The 22,607-nt window shown below is 37.4% G+C and overlaps 1 protein-coding gene across 1 annotated transcript in view; it reads left to right on the top strand.

Annotated features, from left to right (window-relative positions):
• The window catches only part of COL14A1 (collagen type XIV alpha 1 chain), a 119,855-nt gene that overhangs the window by 82,002 nt on the left and 15,246 nt on the right, over window positions 1-22,607 (top strand). Inside the window, exons 31-41 of the mRNA XM_017746050.1 lie at window positions 747-785; window positions 992-1,130; window positions 3,401-3,543; window positions 4,346-4,455; window positions 5,682-5,840; window positions 9,850-9,927; window positions 10,210-10,296; window positions 15,048-15,101; window positions 15,504-15,599; window positions 16,857-16,910; window positions 17,349-17,402. Coding sequence (XP_017601539.1) covers window positions 747-785; window positions 992-1,130; window positions 3,401-3,543; window positions 4,346-4,455; window positions 5,682-5,840; window positions 9,850-9,927; window positions 10,210-10,296; window positions 15,048-15,101; window positions 15,504-15,599; window positions 16,857-16,910; window positions 17,349-17,402 — 1,013 coding nt within the window. The remainder of the gene's footprint in view (window positions 1-746; window positions 786-991; window positions 1,131-3,400; window positions 3,544-4,345; window positions 4,456-5,681; window positions 5,841-9,849; window positions 9,928-10,209; window positions 10,297-15,047; window positions 15,102-15,503; window positions 15,600-16,856; window positions 16,911-17,348; window positions 17,403-22,607) is intronic.

Here is a 22,607-nt window from a genome sequence, read left to right as displayed (position 1 = left end):
CAGTACTCAGCAGTAACATTTATTGGTCACTTGTGCTTGTTTTCTAAAAGTGATCTTCAAATGTGAGTATCCTGGGATGCCATATTTCGTTGATACGCTGCTTTATGCTTATTGATTTCCCAGGGCACCTTCCCTGAAAGATACTAGTAAGCTTTCTTCCCTGCCAAAAGAAATATATAAACCAGATTTACAGGTATTTAAAATGTGAGCACACATCTTAAGTACTGTTCTGGTCTCTCTTGCTCATGAAAACTATTGTGGAGTTTGAAAAGGTACAGAGAATGTCAGCTGCAATACTTGAACTTGAGAGGGGTTAGGCTGGAAAAGCTCACAAACAGAGAATTAGGGAACACTTGGTTAAACCCCAATATAAGACATATTTTATTTTATGCAGCAGGCTGTGAATTTGTTACTTTTTTTTCCAAAAATTTGAAATTTCTGAAGGGGTTGCGAAGACAGGTTTATAAGGAAGATTAGAGAAATTAACAGACAAGAAATCCATAAAAAGATGTTATATGGAGCACACAGCTATGTATCCCTTAATATCTTTGCTACAACTCTTGGGGATCCTGAGAGGCATCAACAGAATGAAGTAGAAAGTGGCCAGGTTTGCATGTCCTTCCTAACCAGCATCTCCTTTTGCTGCTCTTAGGGATAGAGTGCTGAGTTTAGGGCTGAGTGCATGATTGTTCCGACTCAGTGGGACATCTCTTGTAGTCTTAAATATATATTTTCTTCTTTTCCAGCCTGCCCACTGGTAGTTAAAGATGGCAATAATTTTGCAGGTACAGTATTTTTGTGTTCATTTTTGTTTATGATTTATGGAATCACTTCCATTACATTATTTTCACAATATTAGGCAAATTTCCCTTCATGCTAACAGGTATTAAACATATAGAGAATGAAACTCTTTGATACAGTTGGATTTGTCTTTTTTTTGGTCTCCCCTAAATATTTAAATTAATAAAATATATGTTTTGATACCTTCCAGGATTTAAAATGATGGAAATGTTTGGTTTGGTTGAAAAGGAGTTTTCAGCTGTGGAAGGGGTTTCCATGGAACCTGGTACATTTAATGTTTTCCCATGTTATAGACTGCACAAGGATGCTCTGGTGTCCCAGCCTACCAAGTATGTACTCATATATAAATACTCCCAAAACACATGGAGATAATTTTCTAGTGCAGGCAATTATTTATTTCAGGGACTAGTATTTTTAAGTCAGAAGAGCAGAGGTGCTAGTGTATATCTGTGCTATACTGATGAATAGGAAGAGTGTTCGGTGTTCTGAGCCCTCAGTCAGTTTAATTCAAAAATTAGCAATTGTAGGTAAAAGCAGGTAAGCCCACTGGCTATTTTGGGTTTCCCACGAGCCAGTTTCAGTCTTGTGTCTGTGTAACACCTGGCAATTTCACGCAGGCCTATGTTTGGGCAGATTCCAGTCTGCAGGACTCTCTGACAGGTGCCTCTGGAATGCAAGTTGAAGTCATGGAGTTCAGCATGTCCTTGAAACAGAGGTCAGAATGAGAACCTGCTTCAGCTGTCCTCAGTCACTTTCACTGCAGTCTGTGTCCAGCCATTGGTTACAAAGGAGGATTATCCCCTTGTGTTGAAGTGGGTCTGTGTGAACCCCATCTAGTAACTTGCTGGGAGGCCAGACATATTTCAGTCACAAGGACTGTATCTTGGGAGGGTTATGGAAGAGACAATGAAGAACCCCCTGACTGAACTTTTATAGTCGTTCCTCAGAGAGGAAGTGATGAAACTCTGTTTCTTCTGTGAACAGTGTCTATGTTGTGTTGGCTTCCTCTCAGTCCAGACCCCCTCCTTGTATTAAGTGGCACCAGAGAGAAGCAGTGGCTCAGATGGATTACATGTGGGAAGGTGTAACAAAAAATATTCTTTATCTAAGATAAATAAGAAAGAATAACAGTGGGAAATTGAAGGTTTATATTAGATAACATCTGAGTGTGTGATTATGCTATTGTGTCCCAGTTGGAGCTATACTTCTTGGTGCTGTTTCACATTCTCCTTGTTTTGTTTCCTCCTGGGCCTAGATGGACTGAGATGTCGGGGGATTAGTGTTTCTCACTTCTTTTTCCCCTTTCTGCTTCTTTCTAATTGGATCTGCTGCATTTATGTGCTATGCTCTAGCTGCCACCCCAGCCCAGTCTTACTGCTTCATTAGGCTTTCACTCCTTTTCACGGTTCAGAGAACACCTTTCTTTTGATGATCCACAGGTACGTCTGAAAAATACCACTTGACTTTGTCACCTCATCTGTGCTCTGAATGCCATTAATTTTATTCTCCTTTCTGAGCTCTGTATACCCAAACCTTGTGTTTAATCCACCCTGCTTATTGAATTGCCTTTCATTCCTGTACAATGGAAACACTGTAAAGGCCTTTTTCTTTTACCTGTTGAGTTCCCTCTCTTTCTCTATGGGCAATGGGCAGTGTAACATCACATTTGATCATCTACTGACACTGTGCAGAATATACTGATACCATGTTTAACCCCCTTTTCAGCATGATTCATATCTATACATCTATGTGCCAGAAGCACTTAAGAAGGAATGGGTCATGTTTGGGGAAAATAAATTGTTTGAATAACTCTTGAGACTTGTTTCAGATCCCCTTACTGTGATTTTAAGGAATCAGAATAATTAATATTTAACATACAGTCAGTTATCTCAGACACTTGTCCAAATGTTTCACTTTGGGATTTGACAACAAAAGGTTAAATCAAATTGGAAGTAAGAAATAGGGAATTTTTGGAAATGACATAAAATAACATACTTCTTTTATATCATAAACTTCCTCTCTCTTCTGCAAAAATTCTAGGAAACCAGATTTTATTTCAGTATGTGATCTGTTCTGACTTCACTTTCTTTTGTATTGGCTTTGAAATGTATAAACTCCATTCTCTATATTTTGTAAAGCTTCCTATAACAGTCTGTCACTCCTAATCTTAATCCATTTATAATTGTTTAATGACAAAGGACATGTCTATTGAGACTGGTCTTCCAAGCAATTTCCATTTTCATTGTCTCTTAAATCAGACAGTTGCAAAGGTCCTGAGAGTGGCTGCTGTTTGTCAAAAGCTTTAAATATAATTAATTTCAGCTTTACTTCCAACTGGCCTTGGATTTGGTCTTCAAATAAAAAGAAAGTTAATTTTTAGGGTCGGATTTGTAAATTTCAAGGGAAACGATAACTTCTACTTTTTTCATAAGTATTCCTTTAGGCTCATCAAGTTGAGTAGATTTTATCCACTTATATCATTTCTCAGTCTTGATTTATCAGGAAATAGAGTAATAGAAAGGATGTCAAGGGAAATTCTGATGAGTAAATCACCAGATTTAATGTTGTTTAAGTTTCAAAGACATTATTTCTCTTACAGGTATTTGCACCCTGAAGGTCTCCCTTCTGACTACACCATCACGTTTCTCTTTCGGATACTCCCTGACACACCTCAGGAGCCATTTGCTCTTTGGGAGATTTTAAATGAAGCATATGAACCACTGGTTGGAGTTATTTTAGATAGTATGTATTTTGTGTTTTATCAGTGATTTTAACTGTACAAATGATTCATTCTGTGTCTAGTTTTATTATTGCCAATGTTCCAATCTGCTACCAGAACAACCACCTATATCTGGCAGGGGATAATCTCTAAAGCATGGTTTTTAGATTCAATTTAACTGAATTTAGAGTCAAATTTTGAGTTAACTGCTTTAAACTGGATTCTGAAGATCTGTACTAGATGTAATTTGATGTGAGAGACACATCTGCTTTTAAAATTTCCAGTGCTTTGAATCTGATTCCAATAGACTCTGTCTTGATATAAGGCAGTGGTACTGGGAGCATATGCAGTGGCAATAGCAGAGTCAGAACCACACACATGAACTCTTGATGGCTCGTCATTTCTACTTGGTTTTACTTTCACAACTGTGAAACAGGGATTATAATTTACAAGGTTTTACTGTTGAGAAGATGAAGATACTGTGATAGCTGTTCTTCATAGCTTCCAGTTTGTCACCTTGAAATAGGTGGGAATGAGGCATTTAGCTGGCTTGAGGAAGTGTTTTTCTTGTCCAGCTCCCACAGAGAACTAATGGGAGAGTAGGACCAGGTGGACATGGGGGAGGTAGACTCAGAACTATTGGTTCATCCTTCCTGTCAAACCAGTAAAGAGCTTTTCTCTGATATAATTTGTTACTTCCAGGTCAGTATGTTGTTTATGAGTGTGTTTTACTAACATTTGAGTTGTTAAATGCAAATTGACTCTTTCAAATATTGTATTAGGTCTTTTCTTTAACCCAGAGCTCTTAATTTTGATCTCACACAGATGGTGGTAAAACTCTGACTTTCTTTAACTATGACTACAAAGGAGATTTTCAAACTGTGACTTTTGAAGGCCCTGAAATAAGGAAGATATTTTATGGGAGTTTTCATAAGGTTAGTAATGGCAGTAGGGAAAAAAAGCACTCTGAATAAAGGCTTGGGAGTTTTTCATGTTTCAAAATCATCTTTCCTGAGGTCAGCTGCTGCCAGAAAAAGTGTATTATGCATTACCTACCTTACTGTCATAAGTCTCTTTGCAGTATCAGATTAACATTAAACAAATCATAGTTTTTATCATGAAGCTGATGTGTTCAATTTTCATCTCATACTTTTTGCCTGTGTTTTGTAGTTCATTTAAAAATACTGGTCTTGAAAAGTAATTTAGAAATAAATCAGCTTTTCCTTTTAAGATTTAGATTGGCAGTGTCACTCAAAATAAAAAGAAAATGTCCAGAAAAAAAAAATCCTTTTTTCATCAGAGTTGTAATTCTAGTATATATTTTAAGAGCTATGCCACACTGAACTTTCTTTTGCTATTTGAGAACTTGTGACATTCTTTCTGAAAGCAGATGAAGTGGTGCTGGGATTGTAGCACCTATTTGTTGTGGGGGAACTTTTGTCAAAGACTTTTTTCCCTGATATTTGGATCTTTCCTAAACAAAACAAACAAACAAAAACCTTGAGCGTTTGCTCGACAGGACAGTTGTAGCTAGTCCTCCCTACTGGGAGTGTCTCTGCTGCATCAGTGAAGGACAACAGAGTGTGATCAAGGCAGAAGGAAAGAACTTGGTTGCTGTGCTCTGCTTTCTGTACTGCATTTGATGTGATCTGATTCTTTCAGTGTTAAAACTTCACTATGACAGCTTTTGCTGTCAATGTATAATTTACAAACTAAATTTTACTGCTTAGTTTTGGCTTTTGCACGTGGCTGGCTATAATGGCTGTTATGGTGAAATCCAATGCTCTCTACAAGGAATGACCACACAAATCAAGGGTTCTGTGGGATCTGAGTGGTATATGAACATTGTGTAGATCTTCTGTTGGGACAAATTATTTACTTACTGAATAAATTATGTAAGTTGCCAAATTCTTTGCAGATGTTCCAGAATTAGAAAAATAAACTCATTAAATTCATTAAATAGATTACAATCATAGAATAATTCAGGTTGGAAGGGACCTCTAGAGGTCATCTAGTTTATTTGCTTTGGAGTGTTCTTGAGTTTCATTAGCAAACATGGAGTTAGGAGCTCATTTCAAAAAATGCCCCCCTTTTCCCAAGGAAAGGACACATATATCCCATATGCTCCTTTGTATGTTACAGCATCTTCTCTTTTGCTTAGTTGCATGTTGTTATCAGCAAGACCACGGCCAAGATAATTATTGACTGCAAGCAAGTGGGCGAGAAGACCATTAATGCAGCGGGGAATATTAGTTCTGATGGCATAGAAGTGCTGGGGAGGATGGTGAGATCCAGAGGACCAAGAGACAATTCTGCACCAGTGAGTGGAACAATAACAATTCTTTCAAACATTTAAAATGGCCTAAAAAACAACTGCTTGAGATCTTTGCAGTTAGTTTTAACTTGAAGCCAAGTGAATTCATATTTTAAATAATAAGATCCCAGCATTTCAGAAATTCTGCAAAAGCCTGCAGTAGTTGTCAACTTGGGCAAAATCTATTTTTTATTATTTTGATAAATGAAATCATAAGATCATCATTGTTGAAATTTTATTCTCAAACAAATATGTAAACACAGTTGATATGTTCAGATATGACTTGTGTTCCAAATTTAATTACATAGAGTAATACAGTGTATAACTCCTTTGCCTGGAGTTATTTAAACTTTGTTTTTTTAAATATTTTGTATTTATTCCCCATGTCTGTTATTCTCTCTGATTCTTTGTTTGCCCCTTAACCCACTGTCCACTAAAAAATTGAACTGGTTTGGCACATATGATCCCCAAAAGCTCCCATCTTAGTATACCTAGCTCTTTTACAATATAAGACATTTTAAGTGTGAAAGATCTCCCCCCTCCCCCACCTTAAGTGCTCATTCATTCCTCTGAAATTATTCTTCTAGAAGCAGTAATTGATTATTCTTTTTGCAGGACAACCAATGAGAGTCTTTCCCCTTTGTTTTGTCTGAGGGGTTTTGACTTTTTTGGTGTATAGTAGTGTTTGGTAATTTTCTTTGAACTTTTTTGACCTTAGAATGAGTTTAGCAGAGAACGTGAACCTTGAACCAAGGCCTGATTTGAATAGGAATGAGATCTCAAATATGTATATACTTGTTAATTTATGCAAATACTCTTGTTTAGTAAAACATAAGCCCTCAGAATATGTCTCTGTACAAAAAAAAAGAGCTTTTAGGAGTCAAACTGATGGATAATAATTATATGAAGCCTGTAAAGACAATTACACAGAGAAGCCTTTGTAGTCACATTCCAACAGAAACAAAAAAAGACAGACTTAGGAAATCCTGGAATCAGAGAAGGCTTTGTAAAGAAGTAGAAAGAAATGTGTCTTTTGTTAGAACCTAGGAATCTATACTTCAGAAAATTCAGACTGCCCACTCACAGAAATATTTGATTTTGTTCAAATGAACTGTAAAGTTGACATAAGATTAGAAATGTGTAGATGAAGATGAAAATTCTTTAGTAGTGTTAAGCCGTCTTTGAGTATTACCACAAGCACCAAATTAGAAACAAATCAAGAAAGCACCCAAATACCATCCTCTAAAGTCTCCATTCTGCACAATTTATTTATATTGAGTAGTACTTCTGTGAATAGTCACATTTAAGACATGAATGAGTCGGTTTCCTACTCCAAAGTTTGGAGAATATCAAAGGAATCTAGTAGGAGGCAGGATAGAGGTTCTCAGAACAGCTGCTATATTAGTAGATCTCTTGGTTTTAGAGATGCTTATTACATAAAATAAAAGTAAGCCAGCAGTTACTTCAGAATAAAATTGTGGATGTTCTGTTCTAACTGTGTTCACACTGAACAGTTTAGCATTCTCAGAATGTTTTTAGTGTATTTTAAAAATAAATCAATACAGTGTAGTCATTTGGATTTTGCCAGACATTTCAATTTTGAGGGAATATAATTGTATCAGGGTTTTTTTTGCCATCAGTGTATACAGTGTGCAATGGTAAAATGAACAGGCAGAGATAGATAGATAGATAGATAGATAGATAGATAGATAGATAGATAGATAGAACAAAAAGGGGATTAGGCTCAAGGTGCCTAACCCTTTTAACATTCTTGAATGAATCATCTCAGGATTAGATTGTAGCCAGAGCAATGAAACCTGATTGGGACATGCAGCAAGTCATGTTTTCTATTCCTTCAGCAGAACTTAATGAAAAGTCCAACTTCAAAACATTATTTACAATCACAGACTTTCTCTTTATTGATGTTTCCTCCTCTTTGAATTTTGTTTGCTTGCATGTATATGTACTGTTAATAGTATTGTCTAACGTGGGCTGCTATTGAGAAACATTTGCAGAGCTGTAGCTTGGTTAGATGAGGACGTTTCCACCTTACTGATTCTGCTTGCAGGGCTGGATATTTAGAAAGCAAAATCACTATGAATGCAGAGAGTTATGAATAAATGTTTAACAGTAGCAAAGAAAGCTTTGTTTTGGGTTTTAGCTTGAGTCAGAGCAACCCACATAATATTTTTAAAAAAGAATACTGAATCATCCAGCATTTGGTTGATGAATACAGCATTTCAGAAAATGTCTGTTTGCTCTTTAATTTACACCAACATACTTTATTGCTATGGATGTCCAGATTGCCTAGTCCAGAGAAAATGAATGCATGTACATGCCTGTGAAGGACTGTATAAATTTTGCCAGTGCTGTCAGCCTTCCATTGTTCAGGATAACAGAATAGCATGGGATGGACTGGGTTATGGAAGAAAATGGCAATACAACTTAAGTTCTGAACCTAAGCTGCTCTCTGCACAACCAGCTCAGGTGTTGCTGCACCCCATTTCTGGGATGTCTGATTTGCTTAAGTGCAGTATCATGCAAATGCTCAGGTACTCTGTGTCCCAGAGCAGTGTGTGCATGCACTTTCATCTGCTGCTGCACTCAAGCTAGTGAGACTTCCTGGAGTTAGGAGCTTAGGGATGTGTAGCAAAGAGGGAGGCATCTAAGTGGCTCCACGTGGAGCCAGCTTCCATTTGACAGAGGCATGGACACAGACTTGCTGGACTCAGGGTGAGTCTCCGTGGAGCCAAATCCAGAGTCCAGAAGCTGCCTTCATGCTGCACTTCAGCTGTCTGAGCTGTTTAGCATGGTGCCAGCTCATTGTGTCTGCACCTGTAGTACAGCAAATCTAGAAACCAGCTAATCTGGTGGCAGGTGAGAAGAATGTCTATTTATATGAAAGTATGCCTTTATTTAAAAATATAATATTTGACTTTTATAAAAAAAAATGATGCAAAACCAAAGGTGCACATATGTGCACATTTTAACAGCTTTAGAAGCAATGCAGTTTTAAGAAAAATTTTAAATTCATTCCTCTGCTCTTATCACAAAATAATGCCCCTGAAAATAATGGGAACAAACCCAGAGTTCTATCTCTAGCAGTTCCTTGAATTTTTTAACATGTGGGGTTAATTTAATGGGATGTTCTGTTCCATACCACTCTCTATTCAATATGCACATAAACAAGGCATGGAAAAAGAATAGAAATAGTAACAGAAGAAAGCTTCAACTCTCTAGACCCCTTTGTTCAGTCAAGGCTGTAAAGGAGTTAATTGGTTTTACCATTGAGTCCTACTTAGTATATTGTTTCTGAGTATGTAGCAGCCCCTATTTTTAGCAAATGTGTGTGTTCTTGCAGATTAAGTTCTTGTCCAAACCATGTTCCCAGACCTGTGATGGGAATTTTCTTTTCTGGCCAATGTTGTCATGTGTTGAGCAAGCTTTTCCCCATTCTTAAGCTATCGTTGCCTGGGGATAATACGGGTAAGAGAGGGCATATTCTAAAGTAAAATTAAACTGGAAAAAAAGAGAAATATTATTTGTGGCTCAGGTCCAGTATAAGTAATAGTCTACAGGAGACCTTGTCCCAGATAAAATCTGAACAGCAGACCAGAGGGTTAAGGGGAATTATTCAGAGAAGCTGAGCTCTCTTTCGCCTGACTCTTGATGTCTTCTTTGGTATAAAAAGATATTGGAATGCACCATTGGGCAAAATAAGGAATTTAAACAAGGAGTGGGGGTTAATTCAACAAATGCATGCAGCATTTAACCTTGAACAACTTTGCTCAATTCATGTAATGTCTGATAGTTCAGATGAGTTGGTTAGATACACATTTGGTAAAAGCAGTGGATTTGCCATTTAAGTGAGGTATTTGTGGCTTGCTGCTCAAAGTCAAAAGCCTTTGTCTAATCTGAGTGCTTGACTCAAGATGGCTTTGCTTGCTGTTGGCTCTGTTTTTCACTGATCTTACACCTAACACTCATACTGTACATCACCCTTGTTTTGAAACAGCTGCAGTTACAGATGTTTGACATTATTTGTGCTACCTCATGGGCCAATCGAGACAAATGCTGTGAACTTCCTGGCTTGGTAAGAAACCTCTTTTAATAACTGTAGAATTTACCTTTTGTTTTCTACTTCATTGAGACAAATGTTTTGTTGGAAATGGCTGCTTAAAAGTTTTCAAAAAAGCCCAGCTCTGCTTGGATTACTTGTCCTATTGAAAGTCAATAAGATGTACTTTTCTAAATCAAGTAGGTGCTTTTGAGTACTACGTCTTAGACTTTACTAAGTACTGTATCTTAGATTGATAAAATACCCAACATTTGAAATTCTGGACATCATTCTTCTCCTATCTTAATCTTTTCATAGAGAGATGAGGAAAATTGCCCTGCCCTTCCTCATGCTTGTTCCTGTTCAGAAGCCAATAAGGGTCCCCTTGGACCTCCTGGACCACCGGTAAGGTTTTATTCAGCTTTGCAGTGAACTGTACCAAATGTCCACTGGCCACCTTTATTCCAAAACATGTGAATATACTGCCATTGTATAACTGATAAGGTTAAATTACGCTTTCAAGTGTTGCTAAAGAGATAAAATATATTCAATTGATATCAAAGATGCTATAAATTATGTAAAGAGGTATTATGCTGAAGCAGTTGGGGTATTTTTTGGACCTGGAACCCTTTTACCTGTCTGTAGCATTAGATATGTCACAGGTAGTGCCATTTATTTTCAAATTTTTAATCACCTGCTATCTGTCTACTCTAGCACGTGTTCATTAAATGTAGCTTGGAGTTTAGATTTCTGAAATGCTCCGTTTACAGTATTCATATCAATTAAGGATATGGAGCATGACAATGCCACTTGTGTAGTATGTGATGAAAGAAGACTTTTCTGTCTTAAAAGCCCTACCTAAGTATGGCATTTATTGGAAAGTAGAATGGAAGTACAGGTTCTTCTGAGAGTTCTTAGAGGCAGAGAGTTATCGAAGAGCAATGAAGGGAAGAGAGAATGAAATAATCTGCTTTTGTGGAAAGTAGAATTTCATTTTTTTAAAATTTTCCAGTGAATGATGAAATGTACACTGTTACAACTTTTACATATGCTTAGTGGTGGTATTTTAATGGCACTCATTAAGAGTTTGCTTTGTAGATGTAAAGTAAGTCTATATTTAAGTTCTGTGTGTAACCAGTGGAACTAGATAGTCTCTTGTAGAAGACAGTTATTTAACTTTTCTTCCATGTCACTGTAGTATCTTAGTTGGAGCCTTTCTCCTTATTGGCGTGTGGAAACTCAGACAATGAATTAGACCAGACAATGGATATACAGGCCACTAAATTTTGAGAACTCATTCTTGCATCCCAAGTCTGATTTTTACCAATTTAGAAAAGTCACAGGCTCTGTTTGCAATGGTTCATTATTGGTTTGCTTTAACAAGAATCCTGACTGGGATATTTGTAGAATGATCATGTGTTTTTGCTGTTACAATTAGATAAATCTAATCGGCATTTTAGGGCTGCTTGCTAACTGAGTTTGAGATGAGGCTCTCTTGCAAAAAATTTGAACTGTGTATATCTCTGCTCATACTGTGTCCTGGATGCTCCAAGGGCATGTTGTTAAATGAAGGAGTCAGGGAAGAAAGTAAAGGAAAATGTTATTGGTGTTAAAGTACACAAATTACATGAGATGCATATTTAACAACAAAATTGACTTGCACATAAGGCATTCACATAGTAGGTCCTAGCAGCCATTAATCCTACTGACAACTCAGAGTTTAGTCTTTCTGCAAGAACTGTTCTTTAAGCCCTATACAAAAACCTGGAAAGAAATTCAAGAGGAAATTCACTGAAGAGCTGCATCTTGAGCAAGGAGAAATTATTCTGTTCTCCGATTTGAATATAGGTTATAAATCAAGTATGGATTAAAGTTTTAATTTCCATATTTTAGCATCCGGTTTGTGTTCTTTAAAAAAGACAATGGGATAATTCACATGAAAATGTCACTTAAATGGAGTAGTTTGACCACATATCACAGTAAAATTAAAAATGTTTGAAAATTATTTGACTGGAAGGATGTGTATTACTACAGTTCAAAAGATACATGGATCAGGAATTGCTAAGGCTTAACCCAGCAGTAAAATAATGTACTTCTATATATTACATTTAGGATTAGCAGTGTTTTGAATAGCATAGTGCCAGGCAAGAGGAAGCATAAAATCAAGCAGAAAAATCACTGCCAATGCAGGCAAATATGTGATTCTGGAACTCAGCCTGTTAAAAGTGATGCTTTTTTGCCAGACAGTTAGATGGCATAGCTCTGCAAAAAAAAAGAAATCCAAAGCCTACGAAAAAGCAGAGCAAAAGAATAAAGTCAGTGTTCATCTCTGCGCCAACCAAAAGTCAGAAAGTCACATGTGCTGTGTCTGGTCAGGAGTGCTCCAAGTCATTAAAATGTCATGACTTTTCTCCAAGCCAAGGATTCTTCTGTCTAAGAGATCAGGATCCTACCATGTCACCAGTTTTAGACATTAGGCTAAAAAAACTCCAAATAAAATGCTTCCATTTGTTTGGGATAGTAACTCCAGAAAGGATTTTTAATGTTTAAGAAAATGCGTCACTTCGGGTAAGACAAAGTGTTGTTTAGAGTTAAGATTATCTGGCAATTTTCCTCATGGGATACTGTTTTTATGGCTTCATCTTTGGTAGAATTTGATCCTGCTGTCTGAAGTTCCCCACACTAAGTAAAAATGAGATATCACTGAAAATGAATGCCTGCATTTGAAAGGAATGCTGCAGAATTTAAGAAGGCGAAGGAGACAAAAATATTGAAGGATTGGAGAAGTTTAATTGCAAAAAAAGATCTTTCTGTGCTTCGTAGGTTTTGAATATTAAAGAGAAATAAGGAGGTGTCTTGATAACAGTTGATTAAGACACGTTTCTGGGGGAAAGCACTGGCTACTAAGATGTTATTCAAAATAAGGGAAGAAGGCATAACATGAATTTTTGGCTAGAAAAAGAAGCAGCACAAAAAAGAAAAATTTGAAATTAGTCACACAAGCTTAGCAGTGCTGGGGAATAACCACCAAAACAAATTTATGAGAAAAATGAGAGGGCCTCTTCTGATGTTTTCATCTTAAATAAATGCTGTTCTGGAAATTGTGCTTTTACCCAGCAGGGTTACTGGGTTCAAAACATGGACAAGTGTGCCAACTCCAGCATGAATCTGAAAGCATATGATTTAATGGCTCAGCATCAGGCTATTTTTAAGTATATATTCTTAGTAAAAATGCAGTCTGTTTCTGAGAACAAAATGGGAGAAAGCTGTGATTTTGTTTATGTTAAAAAGTTGCAGTTATTGTGCTGAGGAATTTTAGTCTCAGAGTTAGGAGTAAGGCAGAGGAAGGACAAAGGACAGTGGGTGGGAATGCAGAGTATCTGGAATTTTGCAACTGGCAATTGGAACTTGGTTCCGTGGAGAACATGGGATGAGATTTTTGGTTCAGAGCTGGCCATGGTGGAAAGGGTCATGGCCATAGAGCTGTGGGATGGAAGTGAGAAGACTGAGGGAGCTGGGAGAGGTAGTGGACAACTGTTCCGTGATCACACATGCAAAGACCATGTCATGATACCTTCACTGAAGAGCAACAGTGCTCTGGCATTTCCAGACATTTCTGTTATTGGCATTCGTATTTAAAGTCTCATAGATACTGCATATAAGCACATTTTCTATTTTTATATCTTTATTTAACAGCTGTTATTTTTGTGAGTACCTATTGTAGCCCCTAAAGAGTCCTATTCAGTTATGTTGTCTAGTTGTACAAGGTCCTTTCTGAGTACAAAGATGGGCACAATACCTGTAAAGCTCATATTCCGAGAGATTATGCAGTATAGTCAGGTGGGGGAAGAGGGAAACTGATATGAAAAAAAAAAAAAAATTATGCTGTCCTAGAACAGAAAGCACATGTAGATGTTTTTGCAAAACACATTCATGGCAGCCGTCCATAGATATATGGTACTCCAGTGTCTCAGATGATAGTAACAAAAAAGGCAACAGTTGGTAAATAAATGATGAGCAGATGTAGGCATTGCTGAAGAAAGCAAAAAGAGAAAAATGTGCAAAAGAGCATTTTACCTAAGAATAGCTCCAAATTAAACCATGGTGTAGGTCTAGTAGACTCTGGAGTTGTCCTTGGCAAAAACTATTCCTGAGTCATTAGAATCACAGAGTTATAGAACTGTTTATGGTGGAAAAGACCTTGAAGATGATCGAATCCAGCCATTAACCCAGCACTGCCAAGTCTGTCACTAAACCATGTCCCCAAGTGCCACATCTACATGTTTTTTAAACACCTCCAGGGATGGTGATTCCACCATGTCCCTGGGCAGCCTGTTCAAAAGCTTGACAACCCTTTCTGTGAAGAAATCTTTCCTTATATCCTATCTAAACCTCCCCTGGTTCAACTTGAGGCCATTTCCTCTGATCCTGTCACTTACTACACCTGTTCCCCACCCCCCCCCCCCCCCCCCCCCCCACCTGGCTACAGCCTCCTTTCCAGGAGTTGTGGAGGGTGATAAGCTCTCCCCTGAGCCTCCAGGCTAAACACTCCCAGCTCCCTCAGCTGCTCCTCATCAGACTGGTGCTCCAGTCCCTTCACCAGCTCCATTGCCCTTCTCTGGACTTGCTCCAGCTGCTCAATGTCCTTTTTGTAGTGAGGGGCCCAGAACTGGACACAGGATTTGAGGTATGGCCTCACCAGTGCTGAGTACAGGAGGATGGTCGCTGCTGTGGTCCTGCTGGCCACACTGTTTCTGATACAATGCTCTTGACCTCCAGAAATGTGACTTTTCTGGAAACTTTAATAATGTAATTTTGGTGAGAACAGACAGATGTGCAGGAGGTTTCAGCAACTGGATGGGAACCCATGACTGCATTTCCATCCATATTGTAGCTTTCAGTGTTATTTTGATTCTTACGTAGTGTGCATTCTTGGCTCTAAAAAGTAGTCACATCTGTGTTTAAATCTGTTCCTGTGTATGGCCACACTTAAGTATGTTCTCAGTTTAATTACTCCAGTGGAAGGATATCGACAGGATATTTACTGATTCTTGAATGCTGATTCAGGAACAGGAAGAATCTGTTTGGACTTCTCTGGATTTCACGTCTGTTTGAGAGTTTTGGTTTTCAGTGAGTCCCGTGCTTGTGCTTTACAGGGTGGTCCAGGTGTCAGAGGTGCCAAAGGTCATCGTGGTGATCCAGGTCCAAAGGTACTTTGTACACCAACCTACATTTGACAGATGCACAGGTTCTTGGTTTATCTCTGCTGCATGGAAACCTTGCAATGAATTCCAGATTGTCTCTGGTGTTTTTGAGGAAAAAGCATAGTGAAATGTCATTGGCATTTGCTGTGGCTTTTTTCCAAACAAGTACTTGTCCTGTATATTCCTTGATAAAAGATACAAAATCCAGAATGCTGCTTTCACAGCATAAATCATCCTTTTTTTTCAGTATTTATAAAGAAACCAGACAGTTTTAAATTGAACCCTAACTGCTCAATCACGTTAACTCATATTTCAGATGTTTTTGAGTCTATTGGTATTTAATTCTTCAAACAGAAGCTGCCTTTGTCCATATGATAAGAGTTTAACTTATGTCCTGCACTACTTTAGGGACCAGATGGACCTCGAGGTGAAATTGGTGTTCCTGGACCTCAAGGACCCCCAGGACCACAAGGACCCAGTGGACTTTCTATTCAAGGGCTTCCAGTGAGACTTAAAAAATGAATAGGCTTTTTTCTGTGATCTTTTAAACAGCAAATAGCTTAGTTTATTAAATGACACCCGAACAGATTGAAATAGCTTTTGGTGTTGTGATCAGAATCTGAATTCAATACTGGAGGTGAAATCACAGATGTGGGCTTGACCTAAAGTGAATGCGGGTTCAATGCCAACATTTCTGGTTTTTTATTTTGATCTGAATTTTTAGTCAGCTGAAAGTATTTGATCGCAGGCTGAATATGACCTGGGTATTAACATTCAAGCCTGGAGTCAAGTGAAAATAAATTGCAGTGGGGGGTGTGACATGGCACCAGACCAAAAAGTTAATATTTTATCTTATATTGGTTGTGGTACTGCTCATTGCAGATCAGTTCTGACTTGAAAGGTGTACCCAAGCAAGAACACCATATTCTCTGCCAAAATTAAGCAATAATATTTATTACATTATAAAATCCATCATCAGAGGAAGTGATTAGGCCTGGAATTTGCAAGGCTGTTGTGAAATAAGTCACAGAATTTCATCATAAAGAAACATTGTTAGAATAATGAACCAGCAGCACTTATCTTGTTTCATACACCTCTCCAGTAGATGGGTACAGACAAGCCTAGAAAAGTGGTAATAGATGTATTTTTCTGCTAGATTTTTTTTCAAAAATTACTACATTACAATACAATTTCATCTTTTTTCCAGTCTATATGATATGGCTCTACAATAAAATGGTTTACCAAAGCTGTATATTCTTGATGATGTTGTCATCAGAGAATAATACAAATACTTTAATTATAAGAGCACTTATAGAGAAATTGTTTCTTTATGAAAGTTAAAGTTAGTTTATTATCTAGAAAAGTATATGTTTTGTCATGCATATGTACCATAGAAACATGTCTAGTTTCCATAGAAAACCCTTTTTTTCACCATTATTGAGATTCTGCTGAGGCCTGAAGTGAAACAAATGGTTCAAAGAGAAAAAGAAATTAGCTATCTTTTTTTTTTTTGGTAACAAAATGGCTATAGTTTTATCAGGTTACTTATGAGATCTTTTAAAATGGGTTTTATTTTCTATATTTGTAACTTCTACATTTGCATTTTTGCAAATAAGGGTCTCTGTTTGCTTTCAGTAGAAAGAATAGTCTATTTTTTTATTGGTTGCTTTGTTGGTTTTTTTTAAAGAAGCTGAAGGGAACTATTAGAAATAGAAAAGTAACCAGATATTTGGTTTACTACGTGTGATTCTTTATCTGCAGGGGCCACCAGGTGAAAAGGGAGAGAAGGGAGATCTTGGTTTTCCTGGCCTGCAGGTATTCCCTATTGTATAACCTGTCACTAAGTTTGAATGTTGAATTGACATCATTGTGAGTTTAGGGCACATATTCCAAACCACTGAGAAATGTGTTGTTGGGGTGAATTTGAACAGGGATTTATAAAAGAGGAGGAATCCAAGGTGTGCTGGTGTGCAGTGACCAATTCACTTGGCCCTGAAGAGCTGGTTACTTTCTTGTTTAACACTTAAATTGTGTCTCTGTAGACTCAACACCTCTGCATTTTAATGATGTGTGTTTAGCCATCTTTCATTTCACAGAAATACCTTCTTTACTGAATCTTTTCTATGGCCCCACCCATTATTGAGCTCCCTAGTTCTGTTTATCAAAAACGCGTCATACAGTTTCACTGGAAGATTACATAGTTGGATTCTGTTAATTTGATCTCATCATTTGCTCTCCCTTTATAATGCTTAGGGTGTCCCAGGAGCATCAGGTTCACCAGGAAGAGATGGAGCTCAAGGTCAAAGGGTAAGGTAAAATGAGTATGTTTTACATGCATTTTGTTCCCATTCCGTAACAGAAACATTTCCCAACGTGGTTGATTTATTATAATTTATTCCGCCTCTGTCCTTTCTGGAGATCATCTCTCTGTGCCAATCAGCACAGGAGGGTGGACATCCTTCTATCTGGTGATGAGGGTTGAGATGTGTAAGGGGAAGCCTGCACGATGCCTGTGCTTTATGCATTTGATAGGCGTAGATGTCATTTGTGTTCAGCACTGCCAATTAATGTCTTTGCTTATATGTTTAAAATTAGATAGTTGTCAAATGGTACATAATTAGTATGCAATCCAAGGCAATGGTCTAAATTTGCTTTCTAGCTAATTAATGAATAACAGAGACAACTACGAGGGAATTTAAAACTGAATGTAGAAAAATACCTGTAGAAACAGTTGACATGAGGAAAAGGTGAAAAATAATACCAAAATTTAGTCAACCTTATTCTGCTCCGGGTAAAACAACAGAAGATACTTACAGTCTGTCTAGGAGCCAATAAAAGAAAATTCATATTCATTTGTGCAGTTAAGCCTATAAGTCCTCCTCTTTGTCTCCTTGGGGAGACTTTTGTTTCATTCTTAGTCAGGCACTGGAAAGTTATTGTTAGCATAGTACTACATTTCTGTGTACAGCAGAAGTTCGTTATGAAATATAACTTTTCAGTTTCATTTGAGCAAGATTTACATATTCATGATCCTTTCTTTTGGATATGGTAATGTAACTTGAACTTCAGAGAAATTTCTAACTTTTTTGATTTTCTGACCTTGTTATAAAAAAACCTCATCCCTGTGGCAAAACATATATTTGAACTCACTATTATGAATTCAAACATTGGCAATATCTTTATGTCTAGAAGTAATTCCACTGAAGTCACTGTAAAATTTAGGGAATAGATAGATTTACTTTTTCTCTAAAAATCAAGAAAAGAAAGGCATTTTATTAAGATAAAGATATATACAACATTATTACCAAATAAATAACTTAATTGGAGGAATAGCCTTCTAATTTTTTCAATTACATTTTGCTGAAATATGGAAGTAAATCTATCCTTTTCTTTCTACTTTATAATACTGTGATGTCTTCTCGTTTTGGATGCTTTTATGTCTTCCTTTTGGCTGCATTGGACTATTTCCCTCTAAATTGCCCAGCTTTCATGCCACCTGTTCATCTCCAGGTTAATAGAGACCTGGACCCTGATGAACATTTGGATTTTTGCCATGTTCTGTCTAGTCTTGGTCATGGATAGATTGAGGTGACTTGGTGCTAAACATTGTACAAGTGAGTGCTATGTGCCTCCTCCATCTACATTCTTAATCATGAGGGATGTCGAGGTGCCTGCAGTTCAAGGAGGAAAGAACTTTGTGTTTTTATGCTATTCTGTAGCTGACTTCATATTTAGCAGTGGACCCTCATGCCATGCCTTGATGCCAGCCAGCAGTTCAGAAGCAGTCTAGTTTTCCCACATGTGGGAGTCACCAGGTTGTTGCAGAGAGATGGCATTCCAGAGAAAAGCCGAGGAAGACTAGTGCATGAAAGGCTTTTGATATGGCCTGGAAGGGTCATGTGGTGCTTATTCTGTAGAATACCCCACTGTTGTCTATAAAAAGGTAGGGCAATTACATAAATAGCCTCTTTTTATCGATATGGTAATAATGCTTTGTTCATGTGTGCTCTTTCTTCTGCTGTTAATCACAGGAGCTGGATAAACAGCCCAGAGCTCATAAAATTAGGTCTGTTAGCCTGGTATTGTCTCTGTGCGACCCTTATGCAATGTTGTCCAGCAGTAATTATTTCTGTGGCAACAAATAATTATGCTATACTGCTTTTACAGTGTTGTAGCTCATTTGATTCCTGTGAAGTTATGACAACATAAAATTGCTTTTAATGGGCGAAGATCCAACCCAATTATTTCACCGCAGTCTCTTTGAAGACCCAGCACTTGAAAAGGGGATAATTCTGAAGGGCATAACTGCAGCAGCAAAGTGGAACTGGAAAATTCCTGAGAAGTAAATTGCCTTTTTGTATAATGTTCCTTTTGTTGGGTTTCCTCCTGTTAGCCAAGATGCCAAACTGTTTTGCAAGTATTATACTACTAGAACTGAGATTTTCTGTGTTATTCTTAGTTTAGTTATCCCTTCCTCTTTAGTATTTATTGATCATTTAAGTATTTTCATTATAGTGGTACCAGTGCTGTAAAGTACTTAGGCAGATGGCTAAATCACACTGATTTTAATGAGAGGTAAGCATAGGGCTGATATTTATTGGGCGATCTCTGAAAACTTTGCTGAACTGGGCATAATGTGATATTAGACTTAAGAAGTGCTGGAATGGCAATTTTTTTTCTACAGTTCCTGATAATTGGAATCACTTCACTTTTACAGTTCATTTTCCTTTCTTTTTGTTTTGATTTCTAATGTTCATACTTTCTGATTTTATTTTTGAAATCAGTTGAGAAAAGGGCTTGATTTTCCTTTCTTAATGCTGTCATTCAACACTTAATCTGTAAAGCTTCTTTTTGTATTTCTGAAGTTCTGGTTTTTAGTCCCTGGTTTATTTGCTTTTTCTTGGGTTTTAGAAAGAAATAGAACATCTTCCCTGTCAGTTGTGTGAATTCATAAAAAGGTCATTTTCATAATGACACACCCTCCCTATGAAGAAGAATGGGATGTAATAAAAATACTTGTGAAGGTTGAATCAGAGTAAAAAGAAAGTTTTTTCTGATAGTAAAGCCAACATTCTGAATATGCATGATAATATTTTATACCTGTCTGGTAACGTGGTTAAATCTACATCTCAGACTCCACATGAGGAACAGTCCCCTCCTCTCTCATCAGCTTCCAGAGTATCAGAAAAGATTCTACAAATATAAAATTATTTCTTTTTATCGTATGGATGTAGCTGTGGTTGTTTGGTGTCCTTTCTTGCTGCTCCATATTTGTAGCTAGCAGTATAGAGGAGTTTTAGTAAAAAGAACAGATTGTGTTTCGCCAACAGTCCCAAGCATTTAATGTTGAAAGACAGAGCTTGAATTGGCAGCCATGGGTCCCAGGCTGCAGGGTTTTTTTAAAAGGCTCTACATGAAACTCTTTCAAGCCTGGCTCAGTAGCTTCAGTTAAATTTTTGCCAGTATTTAGTCCTACTTAAAAAATCACCTCTCTACAAGTTCCCCCAAACAAATTCCAGGCTACAGAAAGCTCAAGAGTTTATAATGAGGTCAGCAGCACTTCTGACTTCAGCAGACTTGAGGTTTTACAGGTGATGCCATTTGTATATTGGCAAATAAAATCCCTTATAAAAATTCTGTCAAAGCTACACTGTTTCTCTGTAACTTTTTTTCATGCCATTAGCAAAATATGTCTTGATTTAAGTTAACTTACCAAAATTATATACACCTTGATTCTAAGACCTATATCCTAGGTGACACATCAAAATCTGTCCCATCCTCCTCTTGGATATGCAGTTCCTTCGGAGAGAATCAGTGACTTTGTACAGAGTCATTTCTATGCTGGATGACAGAGAGAAAGAGCTGTTGTGCTGTGTAATTCCTCCTTGCATTAGATATGGTTAAGCAAAGAGGAGAATTCAATAAATGGGAGTTTAAATAACATCTATAAGGCTTCAGTGCTCAGAATATAACTTTGTGAATTCTCACTGTGCTCTATTTTCTTCTGCATTACACACCCCAAAAATTATGGAAGAAAGAGCCAGAATAAATAAATTCCCAGTCTTCCTGCCAATTTCCTGGTACTTACTAATCTCTGCTCTCTACTCAGAAGTTCAGAATGAGTGTCAGATGCATTCTGGCTAGCAGGTGGTCTGAGTAACATCTTCAAACCCTGTTGGCAGCACAAACAAATACCTTTAGTCTTTCTTTAGCATGAGAGAATAGGTATTGCCATACTCTTTCTTGAACCAGGCTTCTCTTTGACTTAATTTCTATATAGCAATTTTCACATCTAGCAAATACAGTAGGAGGTGATCTTTTGTGGACGATACAGACACAGTGCCAAGAGAAATAAACCCTAGGAGAATAGACAGGAGGTGATTACTGAGCAGCCAAGAGTAAGAACACTGCTCAGAGGAAAGAAATTGTGAAATATATTCCAAGAAAATGTAATTCTGATCATACTGTTAATTCTACTCTTTGACTGAGATGGGAGAAGGGAAGGACATACAGATTTATTTTTCTTTTAAAGTTTGTGTGAATCCACACTAGATCCTAGAAGTCAGTGGAAAGCACTCTATTTCCCTCCTCCATACATTAAGCCCTTAAAATGGTCAAACCAGTTTTCATCCTGCTTTGGAACTGAGAAAAAATAAATGTAGGTTTTACATCTTTGCTTTAAAAGTGAAACATAAATATGAAGGTATCAACTTCATCTGGCTACAGTGTGAAATAGGAAGGTATTTCCTTATCAAGTCTAAGGATGCATGGATGACATAATGTGAATTGACTGTGTGGCTTATTTTACCACCAAAACACCCTTCCAGTAGGATTTAAAAAAACTTTCCAGGTATATGGCAGATAATAGTACTCTCCAGCCATTTTTCATGCCATATGATTGCAGAATTGAATAATAGTTTCCAAATTATGCAAAGCATAAAACTAGTAGAATATGTTACATTCATTACTAAAACCATGTCAGAAACAAAGATTTGGAAAAAAGTACAAAGCAAAAAAGTTGTAAATTTTTCTTCTGAAGCTCCATGAGATACTGAGGCCTGGAATGTTCTTTACTCTGTGTGTCACCATAAACATTTTCAAACTTTTCAGCAATAAAACAAACAGTTTCCCGCATAAACCACCTTTCAAACTGGTCTTGAGCCAGAGGTAAAACCATATTTCTCCTGTTTAGGCTGCGTAGTAATTAAGGAATTGCCTAATCACCAGGCTTGTCAGAAAACCATGCTTTATAGCACGTGGATACAAAATGCATATATTGGTTAATTTGTAAGAATACTTTAGTAATAAATAGTGTATTTTCTCCTACATCTGGTTTTTCTGTGATGTACTCACTTTCCAGTTTCCAAGTTATCTTTAGTTTTTGGACCTCAGTGATAGCTGGAGCATATGTACAGCACTGCTGGGCAGAGAGACCCACTCTCAGTTGCCATCTTTCAGCACCTCATCAGCAGGACTGTGAATACTTGCAACCAGTGAGAGCAGATGTAGAAA

Source organism: Corvus brachyrhynchos, unplaced genomic scaffold, assembly GCF_000691975.1.
Source record: "Corvus brachyrhynchos isolate BGI_N302 unplaced genomic scaffold, ASM69197v1 scaffold28, whole genome shotgun sequence".
Lineage (NCBI taxonomy): Eukaryota > Metazoa > Chordata > Aves > Passeriformes > Corvidae > Corvus > Corvus brachyrhynchos.
The sequence above is the reverse complement of the archived record's forward strand: the minus strand, read 5'-3'. Positions and strand labels throughout refer to the sequence as shown.